Source organism: Megalops cyprinoides, chromosome 1 (genome assembly GCF_013368585.1).
Source record: "Megalops cyprinoides isolate fMegCyp1 chromosome 1, fMegCyp1.pri, whole genome shotgun sequence".
Classification (NCBI taxonomy): domain Eukaryota; kingdom Metazoa; phylum Chordata; class Actinopteri; order Elopiformes; family Megalopidae; genus Megalops; species Megalops cyprinoides.
The window spans coordinates 70,861,835-70,874,566 of record NC_050583.1 but is presented as its reverse complement, the minus strand read 5'-3'; the positions used below and the strand labels follow the sequence as shown (position 1 = coordinate 70,874,566).

General features: G+C 39.3%; 1 protein-coding gene across 2 annotated transcripts in view; it reads left to right on the top strand.

The window, feature by feature from the left end:
• LOC118791187 (zinc finger protein Aiolos-like) overlaps positions 1-12,732 on the top strand; it is a 41,657-nt gene that overhangs the window by 11,357 nt on the left and 17,568 nt on the right. Inside the window, exons 4-5 of one of the 2 annotated variants that reach the window (XM_036548473.1) lie at positions 3,981-4,256; positions 8,834-9,001. In XM_036548473.1, coding sequence (XP_036404366.1) covers positions 3,981-4,256; positions 8,834-9,001 — 444 coding nt within the window. Of the gene's footprint in view, positions 1-3,980; positions 4,257-8,301; positions 8,495-8,833; positions 9,002-12,732 lie in introns of those variants that run through there. The other variant, XM_036548481.1, reaches the window with a different exon arrangement.

Here is a 12,732-nt window from a genome sequence, read left to right as displayed (position 1 = left end):
CCATCAAAACAAATGCATACTGAGATGCTACAAAATTAAAACATGTTTAGTTGAAGGACAAATCACTTGACATGTTGCGTGCTCTTTAGCAATTTAAAATTTCATATTCTGTTATAGCTGTTTCTCTCATTTTGGTTTTGGGTTGGGTCTGCCTGAATCACATTCACAATTGGCTTGGTGGTCACTGTTTTATTGTTTGACCAATTAAGGCTGTTTGCATAATGAATTACTGTTGTTCATCCATAAAACAAGATCTCTAATGTCTTTTCACCATGCATTTCTTATGGTTTCATAATATTTGGTTAGGCATTGATTGCACTTAGTTTAGATTTTTTAAAAATGTTTGAAATTCTTCACGTTGTTAAATATTGGTGTTCATCAGGAGATGTCTTATTTCACATTCATCATAATTTGAATTTATTCCACCTTGCAGAATGTGCCATACCAACCCCCAAAATATAGACTAGTGGTATCTGATCAAAATAATCACCACTATCAGATATCAGAACAGCATCAGATACCACTAGTCTATATTTTTCAGATACCACCAGTCTATATTTTGGGGGTTGGTATGGCACATTCTGCAAGGTGGAATAAATTCAACACAAAAATGCCACTGCGCCCCAAGTATTCACAATCATGCCCCAAATTTTTTGACCACCATCTTCCTACAATGAGCAAAAGCAAAGCGTTGGAGCTGTTGGTATTTTTGCTGACTCCTCTGATATGGGATTACCACACACAATAGCACTAGATGCATTTGCGGAGTACACTGTGTTTTCTACAAAACCGAGCCCTATAAGTTCCTGTGCCTCAAATGCTGGATGCAAAGATGTTTCTTTTTTCCTTTTTCCACCATATTTGGACAAGGACCCTGCACCCCGTATGAGTGGTCATGAGTTGTTATCTGCATTTTCTCAAGCATCTGCACTTTCTCAAGGACTTTTTCAATGTCATATCGCCCCCTGAAATTTGTTGTAATTTATGTTTCATCTGATCCATATCTTTAATGTAAATGAAAACGGGCATTGAATTTTTGAAATGGAAAAAATAAACAATTTTGGACATTTTTAGAGAATTCTTTATCATTGTACAAACTTTGATGTGGGGGATGGGACTGAAAAGATGTGACCTTAGTAAGATAAAGTATGTGGGTTTTAATGGATTTAAGTTACAGCTATTATGGTGATTTTAAGTAATAACTGTTACAATGATATGATATGGAACCAGGATGTATTTTTTCCATACTTGGGAAGATGGCAAATCAACAATCATTAACATGTATTAGATATATATTTTTGTCAGTATAACCCTGATATTAAAAAAGTTAAATTGTGACTGGGATATGTCTTGTGATTTTATTTGTGCAAAGTAAGCATATGCACAATAGCACAATAGATGGCATATTTTATGGTAGTTTTAAGTCTTTAAAACAACATAACAGAAATTTTGTTTTATAAGTTTAATTTGTTCTCAGAGAACCTAAATGGTTTGTTTAGTCGTTCCTCTGCGTTTTTACTACCTTGCTGATTTTTATGTTCAGGATCTTACACACGATAAACAGGAAGTTGCATTCAGTGAGGAAGGAAAGTGTTTCTGTCAGATGATTTCTTTCACTTGCAGAACTTTTGGTCTCTGTAAGATGATAGCAGCACAATATGTTCCTGTACAGCAGGGAATGAAACCCATATCCAGTTTATTTAATTTCATTTTCCATTTCACATTCACAAGAATGATACTTACCTCAGAGTGAAGCAAGGCTCTCACTTGAGTGTTAACCTTTCTCTTCCTTGTCTGAGTCTTGACACACTGACGCTGGGCGTGACTTACACCAAAGTCTAGCTTTCTGCTGAAGCGTGTGTGGTGAGCATTGGTGCTGAGGAGATGGTGTCAACGATTATGATAAATGGAGCACTTAACAGAGTGCAGGCATGGGCTATATTTAAAGGACTTCTGATATTATTTAGTGAGTTTCCATTGCACCCTCAGTGCTTTGAGCTGTGAGTTGTTTTTCAGCTCTTCACACATTGCTGAGACCGCATTGTGGTTTCTGGATGCTGTTGAGCCGCATGCTTACCAGGGGAAGGCAACCTGATGGGTGCATGGGGGTTGGGTCGGCTGCTATGTGTGTGAGGGTGTATATGTGTATTTGTCAGGGAGGTGGAGGTGAGGAGGGGTTCTGGTAAGGGGAGCATTGTAAAGGGAGCCAATCCTTACCATCCTTCTACCACTGTGGTGGAATGGTGGTTTTGCCTCTGGAAGATAGTGTCTTTCCATCAGCAATGATAAGAATCCCTTTATGTCATATCATTCTCCCACATTGCCTGTCTATGGAATCATGCGACTGTCTACAGTTACCATTACTTCAGAATGTGCATGTTTTGAATGTGGAAGTAGAGCCATAACATTTCTGAACTTTCATATTCACATGTGCCTTTAAATGCATAGGAATTAATTTTCCTTGAAGTCTTTCTTGATATGTCTGCATGCATGGTTTCAATTACAAGCAACAGATTTGATTCCTCCTCCTTCCTTTACCCGCATCACTAGATGGTTCCATGATACTGTCTTTGCCTTAGGCAAACCTTACTGCCTCAGCTTATGTTTTTCAACAGTTGGATTCTTTGTCAACACAGACATTTTGAGGTCCTCTGAGGGCATGTGCAGATTCAAAGGATCCCCCAGCCCTGCAAAGCTGCCTTTGTGCTTTGGGAAATATTATGTGTTGGGGGGAATACTGAAACTGAGGCCTTTCTTCTGAGGCAGATGTAAACTCAAAACAGCTCAAAGCCTCATTTGTATGCCTGCCACCGAAGGCTCTGCCTTGTAACTACTGTCCCTCACTTTTTGCTGTCATTGTGACTTTTTTTTATTCGTGTACAGTACTGTGTTTCAAGGTGTCAGATTATTTGAGGTAGCTGTTTGCATAAGAAGGCTGTGAGAGTAATCAGCAAATACTGTGGTTTGTCTGAGAAAGAAAGTTTGCAGGGCTGTTGATGGCATCAATGCTTTTGTTTATTTTTCCGAAGAAGATCTCATTGTGGTGTGTTCATCTGCATCTCCGCCTTGAGTTCCTATAACAAAGCTTGCACAGACCCCCGACCCGCATTTCACAACACCATACTTCTAAATATCTCTGACCTTTATCAAGCCAAGGTGACAAACAAAAACCTCAGACCAAACTCAAACAATAAAATGATGGTACAGACAAGTCTGCAGACTGTGGTTTCTTGCAGGAGGGGGGAGTGAAAGGGGAGGGGGACAAAGCATGAAGGACTACAGGGGTCCAGTTGTTTTTGCCATAAATGGAATTGTTGTAGCAAACAACATTCTGGTTGTTAGAGGATTTGAATCATGAAATGGTGTTCACTTATGTTTGTAGTAGTAGTAAATTCTGATGGAAAAAAATAAATGCTACTGATGTGTGGGGTTTCTCCCACAAAGAGGCGCCTCTTATAAGATGTCATTGCCTGGGGAGGGTTGTGCCTGGCTGTTTAGAGCTATAGGGGACACAGAGACTGTTGCTTCTCACACCTCATGCCAGGGACATGTTTCCCACAGTCACCCTTCGCACCCTCTCTCAGCCCATGCTGCCAGTGCCAGCCTCTCTCACACTACAGTCTTCTTCCTCTTCCACAGTTAAAAAGGAAATAGTGTTGAAAAAAGCCATAGAAACAGTGTGACGAAATGTACATTCACTACAGGCAAGGATGAGAAGGATGTGTCTTCCATCTGCCCCTGTGGAAATGTACACAGTATGAGCGCAATGGTAGTGCATTGACAACACAGTCATAGCAGGACCATACAGAACAGCTAAGAATAGACAAGGGTACCAATAAAAGTTACGATAAATACAAAAATGAAGTTAAAGCTTTATTCGCTTTTACTCAGTTCTTCTCAAATGTCATAATTTTTTTTGCTATTAAAATAAAATATTAGTACATGTACTTCTAGGTAATATTAGGTGTTTTTTTTTTTAGTCAAAATTCATGTGAAGAACGAGCAAGAAGAGGATGAGGAGGACTACCTCAAGACTGAAGAAGGGGAGGTTCAAGAAGAGGGGGAGGGAGAAGCCCACAATGGGGGCGAGTCACTCTCTCCCATTGACTATGTTAAGTACGAGATTTCATCCTCTGATGGCCTGGCCAGCTCCTTTCTGGGGCCCCGTGGCAGCAGTGGGAAGATGAGCTGTGACATCTGTGGCCTGGCCTGTGTCAGCCTCAACGTGCTGCTGGTGCACAAACGCAGTCATACAGGTGAGCAGAGAGCTATACCTTGTCAATTAGACACAGCTATAGCATAATCATTCAGCACAGAGTTGTGTGGCATTCGATGAGTAAAGACCCACAGAACATGCCTTATGAAAGATTGAGTCTCGAGCTGGTCAAACAAAGTACAGAATCTCAAGATCTCAGCTTCACATTCCATCATGCTCTCCGTGAAATGGTTTTGGACCTGTATCTATTGAATGCAACCTTGGTCTGTCAGTCCAAAACATAACTAGCATAATCATGGCTGAGAGCACAGTGCTGATCTCTCTCTCTCTCCTTTCTCCCTGTTTTGCCTACCATAGCTAGAAGAAGAGATTTGAGTGACTTTGAGAGAGGGGTGATTGTTGAAGCATGTTTGGTAGGAGTTTCAGTGATGAAGACTGCTCAACTTTCTGATGTTTCACAAGGAGCAGTGGCTATGGTGGCATGGAAGTCTGAGGAAATGGCATCATCAGTTAAATATAACATTAATTATACGCAGTGGCAGCTGGTGAGCTGGAAACAGGGGAGGCTGAAACATTACCTTTAAATCTATCATTACTTTCAACCCGTTCCCCTTTATCTTCCTTAATTAACATTAAAAAATAATTCACAGAATAATTGACACCAATGTGTAAATGGAGTAAATGATTATGCTCGTGAAACAGCTAGTTTGCGCTTGCGAAAGCTACAATGTGAAATTGTTTAATTAACAAGGATGGCATTTATTGATTTAAATTACATTAAATGCTCATGACACATCACAGCTTTTGTGAGGTCTGTGTTCTAAATGTTATTGTTCATTGCAATCAGCCTAACCTAAAAGTTTATTCTCAGTAATTTAAATCGATCTAACTAAATTTAGCTCCGTTTTGTAATTTGAATTTTGTAACACAAGAAAGCTATAATGTGAAACAGTTAAGAGAAAGCTTTGGGATTACTTGCCACTTAATTGTTTAAATTGCCATCCTTGTTAATTAAACAACCTCATGCTGTAGCTTTCGCAATAGCGCACAAACTACAGACAATCTGCGCTGTTTTGCGAGCATAATCATTTACTCCATTTACGCATTGGTGTCAATTATTCTGTGAATTATTTGTTTTATTGTTAATCAAGGAGGATAAAGGGGAACAGGTTGAAAGTAATGATAGATTTAAAGGTAATTTTTCAGCTTCCCCTGTTTCCAGCTCACCAGCTGCCACTGCTTATACAGGAGTAATTACTCTTACTCTTAACTGCACTTTCTATAAATAATACTATTCTTTTGCACTTCTGGTTAGATGCTAACTGCATTTCATTGGCTTTGTACCTGTACTCTGCACAATGACAATAAAGTTGAATCTAATCTAATCTAATCTAATCTAGAGGGAAGTATTGGTTGAAAGCATGTTTCTCAACTGTGATGTCCATGCGTTGGTTGCAAGGGAAAACAGATGAGAAATTCTGAATCACTTGACTGCAAATATCAATGTACGGCATTAGCAGGCAGCTTCATCACGGACTGTCCATCCAGAACTTCACAGAGAGGGAAACTATGGTTGAGTTGCAGTTTATAAATGCTTTATTACACCTAAATATGCATGTTTACCAGTAAAGTGGTGCAGAGAACACAGGCAATTGAAAAAAGTACTACTAAGCCGTGGAAAAAAGTCATAAGGTCAGATGAGTCATCCTTCACACTGTTCTCAACAAGCAGACAAGTGCATGTGTAGCACTCGCCAATTAAAATCGACAGGCCCAAGTGGTTGTTTCCCCACAGTAAAGGGTTCTGGCAGCACTGTTGGAATGTGGGGTGCATTCTCCTGGTGTGGCTTAGGTACACTCAACCCCTGAAAAGACAAGGTAAATGCTAATAATCGTTAAGTCATTCTCGGTGGTCGACTTCATCTAGAGATGCACCAATCCACTTTTTTTTCAATTCCAATCCGATTCTGATACCTGAACTTGGATATCTGCCGATACCGATACTGATAGTGATACCAGACCTCTTTTTTTCTTGAGTATTATTTTTATCATTATTATCATTATTATTATTATTGTTGTTGTTGTTGGTATTATGTGTACCAACAAGGTTACATGAGGCTGTAGTAAACCACACAGCACAGAGCAAAAAACATACAAAAATGCATTAAATTTAAATGTATTCCAAAGCAATTTATTTGAACTGTAGTTTAAATAGGCTTCACATACAAACAGGTGTAGGAGTGCAAATTGCTATGGCAGCTTCTTGAATGTTTTGAAAAACTTGAACAAATCAAGTGCACAGCAATGCACTATCAACTACTAGTAGGCTATGCGCGAACCATCCCAAACTGCCAACTCCAAGGCGATCCATTGCTTTTATTATGTTACTGCCATTGTCGCTTAAAATGACATGGACTTTCCTCTTCTCAATTTTCCATGCATTTAACATCTCCCTCACTGCTGTAGCGATGGACTCTCCTATGTGTGAGCCATGAAACTGCTTAGCCTGCAGCACTGCTTTTTGCAAAGTAAAACCTGAGTCTATCCACTGTGCTGTCAGACTTAGTAATGACATTGGACACACGTCTGAGCTCCAGATGTCGATTGTCAAAACTAACCATTGCAATGTTTCCCTGAATTGTTTCTGGCAATGTTTGCTGTTGCAGCACACTTTTCTTCTTGGCAGCCTGTATAAATTCAGCATACTCCTTTCCATGATGCTTCTGCAAGTGTTTAATCAAGTTTGTGGTGTTGAAGTTTCCAACGCTGCTGCCACCCCTCGAAACACTGGCATGGCATAAATTACATTCAGCTGTTTTGCTTATTTCTTCCTTGAGCTTAAAATAACTCCACACAGCTGACATGATGACAGCGCTGCTGACAGGTCTCAGTCATGTTCTAGACACTGTTCACGTGACACATGCTGCTCATCTGTGTTACTCGTGACACATCTCTCTTTACGGCATGTCATTCAAAGTTTAGTTAAGCATTTCTGTGATAGTTTAGGCTAATGGGTCGTATCGGATTATACTTTTTTTCCGATATCCAATCCAGTGATTTTGGCCAGTATCGGATAATAATTGTCAGAGCTCCGCCCCCTTAGCTGTGGTGTTTTTGTTTTTCCCTGTCCATGTGCTTTTGTTTTCCTTGTGTTCTAGCCCCACCCCGCTCCCCGCCTGGTCTCCGCCCGCCTGATTGCCTCAACGCCTGCACCTGCCTGCCTGCCCACCTGCATCCCATCTCCTCCTCACCTCAGCTCTATATCTTCCCTGCGTGTCTCTGTCTTGTTGCTAGTTCGTTTCAATGTTTCTACCTGTCTCGTCCCACCGTAGTTTTTCCAATTGATTGCCGCTTCGCTGATCCTGCCTGCATCCTGACCACGATTCTGCCTGCCTCCTGGACTCGATTGCCTGATTACTTGCCTGCCTGGATCCTGACCCTGTCTGCTCCAATTCCCGACCTTGGATTCGCCCCCGGACTGCTTTTCTGTTTTTCGAACCTGGCCTGTCTCTGGTCTTACAAACTGCCTGCCGATTACAATAAACGCCTGGAACATGACAATCTCGTGGTCCGCGTTTGTGTCCCAGTCACCCCCGTGACAATATCGGATTGGCGCATCCCTAACTTCATCCAATAGTGAAGCATTTCTGTCCTGATGGGAGTGTTCGTTCACAGCGTTTTCCACCACCATCAACAACACACCAAATGATGGAATTTCTGGAAGAATGATGTTGCATTCAGTTCCAGATACTTGTAGAATCCATGCCAAGGTGCGGTGAAGGTGGTCTAGTGACTTGTGGTGGTCCAATGTCCTATTAAGACACTTTATGTAGGAGTTTCCTTTATTTTGGCATTTATCTGTACATACTTATGCACACAGTTGTGAAATGGCAGGCCAAGCAGGAACAGAAATCAAAAGTCCTCCAGCTGAATTTAAATCAGACCTCTGGTCTTTGAATATCCTGTAAGTCACTGATGGTATGTAAGGATAGTTCAGAAACCAAATAACATTTGTAAGTGCTGCAAATATTCAGGTACATACATTGAAATCACAGTAAAATTGTGTGTGAAATAGCATTAGCAATTTCAAATCTGCACAAGTGAACTTTTTCATCATTGTACCTTGTTATGGACTGCATCATGACATAGTGTATAGTCTCATTCTTAACCATAATATGCAAGTACTCAAATCAAAGCAGATGTACCTTATTATTTATTTTTTTCCATGCACATCTGGACATGATCCATCCCTTGGAACTCAACCAACACCCAAATCTAGGTAAGCCTTTAGTTTGCACACTTCCATTTCTGGAAGAATGGGACTATCATCACATCTCCTTCACTGATTGATATTCTGTACTTTTTAAAATGTTTTTCAATGCTTCAATGGCATTTTCAGTAGCAGGAAGATGAATGATGATGATGAATGCCCGTATTTTGGTACTCATTTTATAAATGCAGTGATTGTGAAAGGGAGTGAGCAGATCATTCCACCATACCTGGGAAAGATTCCTTCAAATAAGTATTACCCTTTTGTAGTTTAACATTATGCAAAATCACAAAATGTGTCTATTCTGCATGAAGCATAAGCCTTTCATCCTGCATATGTACAATGCAGGGGAGCGACCATTTCACTGCACTCAGTGTGGAGCCTCCTTCACACAGAAGGGCAATCTGCTGCGCCACATCAAGCTGCACTCTGGGGAGAAGCCCTTCAAGTGTCACCTGTGCAGTTATGCCTGCCGCCGACGTGATGCCCTAAGTGGCCACCTGCGTACACATTCAGGTAACTCACACTTGTCTGCTCACACACTTGAGTAACTCACACTTGTTCGCAAATTCACTTGGTGTGTAGGCATCCCCTGCTTTGAATGAGAGATGGGACTGGGTCGTAAGTAGTAGGCTATTTTGAATTATTGAGGAAATGTTTTGTATACCCAAAAGCTAATATGAAAATGTTCATAAGGATGTACTGTTAATCTGAGAACAATTATGATGGTTTTTACCATAATAAGAAACTCCCTATTGCTTTTAATTTTCAGTCTAATGTTAATACATCCTTGGCTGTGGGTCCTTGGTACACATTTTGAGGGCATGTTTATTTAAATTTTAGATGTGTCAAATAACTAACCAAAATGAAGGAAATTGTTATCAGCAGTGAGTTTATCATAGAGGGGTGTACCGCAGTTAAGGTTCGTGTGATTCTCTTGATTTTTTTATTCAATTAATGAATATAAATGGACAATTATTTCTTTAAAGTGCTAAACCTTTTACCTTTGCATAGAGAATGCAGCTAACTATGTACTAGTTTTATGTATTCTAATAATAATAATTTTAAAAATTGTGAAATATATAGTATTAAATCCTTGCTTTGTCAAATCAAGCAGGATGTATTCTGTATTCTTGCTCTGTACCATTATATCTGTATAAATGACAATGTGCTGGGGCAAAGGCTTTAAAAGGTAACAAACCCTCTACTTATTAAAGAGGCAATCCCAGCTTACATATGTGTTAAACCATGTTAATTTGTGCCATTTAAATTTCAGACTGGGTTTGCACATGCCCATTGGTAACAGCATTAGCACTTGGTCTTTGTACTTAAGAGCAGATTTCAGAGTTGTACATGTCCAAACTTTGACCATTACTGCTTTGTTTTCTTCGTTTTCTTTTTTGTCTCAAATTTCTTCCAAAATTGTCATATATATTGCTAGTTATACTTCTACCTGTTGGTCTCTTGTCATTATAAACAAATAGCCTCAACTATCCATTTTAGTAAACTGTACGTCACTTTCTGGCCACCATCTTCATTGTGAACCAGCCAGGTATTATAGCAATATATCCTGAATGGATAACAAGAACATTTCTAAACATGACCTATCATTAATAACAGCATCACCTTGTATGTCAATTTACAGGTAGAAACAGGTAGGCCATAGTATCCCAAATGTTATTCCCAGCCAGGTACAAGCTATCATTCTTTTTCAGCTGGCAAGCTAGCTGACAAGCTAATTTAATTTTTAGCCAGTTAGTTATTAGCTTGTTAGCTAGCTGATTAATACACTAGCCGACTACAAGGTCATTTTACGTTTAGACAAGTAGCTTGTTATGAAGCTGACCAATACACTGGTTCAGGCAGCTAAGTAATTATATTTCAAGCCTTTTGACCAGTCAGCCAGTTACTTTGCTACTTATTTAACTGACAAGTGGGTAGCTAGTTAATTTTTTTTTAGAAAAAACTATGCGACTAGCTAAATCATTTGCATCACTTGAATAGATTAGCTAATTTTATCTACAGCCATTTAGTTCACTAACTAGTTAGCTGAAAAATTGAAAGTGGACTGATCTCTTAGCTTGCTAGCTAATTCATCCATTTGAAAACTGACTAGTGGCTGACAGATAAGGCTGAAGTGAAGGTTGATCTTTTTTCTTTTGAACAAACTTACCAGCTAACTGGTCAACTAGCTAGCTGGCCTTCTCCATCCTGAAACAAAAAGATTCACATTTCACAAGCTATGAAGCCATCATGACTAAACACTAAGCACCTCATTTACAAGCAATATTGCCATTAGCCTTATGTTTTATGCCACATCAATTTATAAGCATACCATTCTAACCCATAATATAGAGTACCAGAATAAATTATATACAGTAAACTCCCTTACATCTGATAATCTGGGAAAACTGGGAAAAAAATAATAGTAATGAAAAGATTTAAAAAAAAAAAAACGTTTTTGATGACAATATAAGTTTGAATCTTGTGCACAATGCAGTATTTTGCTTACCTCCCACCAGTGCATACCAGTTATATTCCTTCTCTCTCCGTGAACATTTCCTAGTTCATACATAGTGTCTACATTTGTCCCGAGTTCATCAACATCCATCATTCTTCATATCCAATCCCAAGAGTTTTGAGAGTCACAGGAAGAGGAAGAGAGTTTTCCTAACCATGAAGAAGAAACTAGAAATGTGAGAAAGGTGAAAATAAGGTCTTGATGAAGGCATTTTATGTTTGTTCGTCAACAGTTTATGACATTAGGAATCAGAGTTAGAAGATGGTGGAGTTTGAAGTCTGAACCTTCCTGTGCCATTGATAGAAGGCAGACCCTCCATCAGGCTAGAACTAACAATTTGGAAAGGTACTTTACAGGGGTTTGCCCTATAACGGCCAGAAGGTGCTACCATCTCAGGGTCTATGCTGCAGGAGAAGGCAAGAGACTTTCATGAATATATGAAGATTGCAGATGAATGCAGTTTCTCTTTGGAATGGCTGACTAGGTTTAAGATATGCCACAGTACTGGCAAGTTGGATATATCCAGTAAGTCTGCAGATAACAATGCTGCTGAAGATTTTTGCTCTGTTTTCAAGACACTCCTTGAGGAGCACAATCTAAACCCAGGCCAAATTCATAATTCAGATAAGACAGGGCTTCTGTAACATGACCTATTTTGAGAGAACTATTCAACAAAGAAATTGTGTGAGTGCTGTGTGAACTTGTTAAATCAGGTTAAAGTGAACTTGAACAAGGACCAACATAATGCTTGGGTTTCCATTGATGATGATACTTCTATTACTCTTTCACTTGTTAGCAATGACACCATCACTGCAGTAGTCAAGAACAATGAAGAGAGGGACAATGATAGTAAGGAAGAGTAGGAGACTACTCACATATAGTGTGGGCAAGGTTCTTTCGGTAGGCCACACACTCAGCATATATGCTGGTGCATAATGTTATTCAGTTACACATGATAAATAAGGAACTTCTCCAGCAACTGTGCCATTCCACCAAGCAGACTAATATCAGAAAGATATTTGCAAAGTTTCAACCTGCTTTGCTCCTCCACCTCTGCTGGCATCTGTTGATCTGTTGATGACCCTGACTTAAGAACTTAAGGACCGTTAAGGACTGTATTGTTAAAGACAAGTATCAAAGACTGTTTGATTAAGGACTGTTTTTTTAACTTAGAGTTTAGTGTTAAAATTTAAAATTAATCTGTACTTAAGTGCCCAGGATTACTTTATTACAGTTTTGAAGTTTTGTCAGGTGATGGTGACTAATTTGTTTTTGTTCTACCATATTTAAGTGTTATATTACATTACTTACTCTCACATTGTTATCATTGTGGTGTTGTCCTAGTCCTAATCAATTTGCTATAGACTAGGTATCATTGAATTCCACTTTGTTTTAGGCTAGGTGTCATTGTGTATTAGTTTATTTTAGGCTAGTTGTCTTTTAATGGAGATTTATGGGCATATATCTCATTCACATTGAAAATCTTTGCACAGGGAACCCATTCCCCTTTTTTCAGGACATTAGGGAGCATAATGTTATTACCTTACACAAACTAGGTTGGCCTAAATTCTTCAATGTCTGAGTTGACTTTGTTTTCATATCAACCATTTTAATGGCAGACCTATTTGCAAACGTCAGCAACTTGGCATTTTTGTGTACAGAAAAGCCTTATGATTCAAATTCTGCACAATTGCATATTTGGCTACCTTGTATTCCATGGCATCCC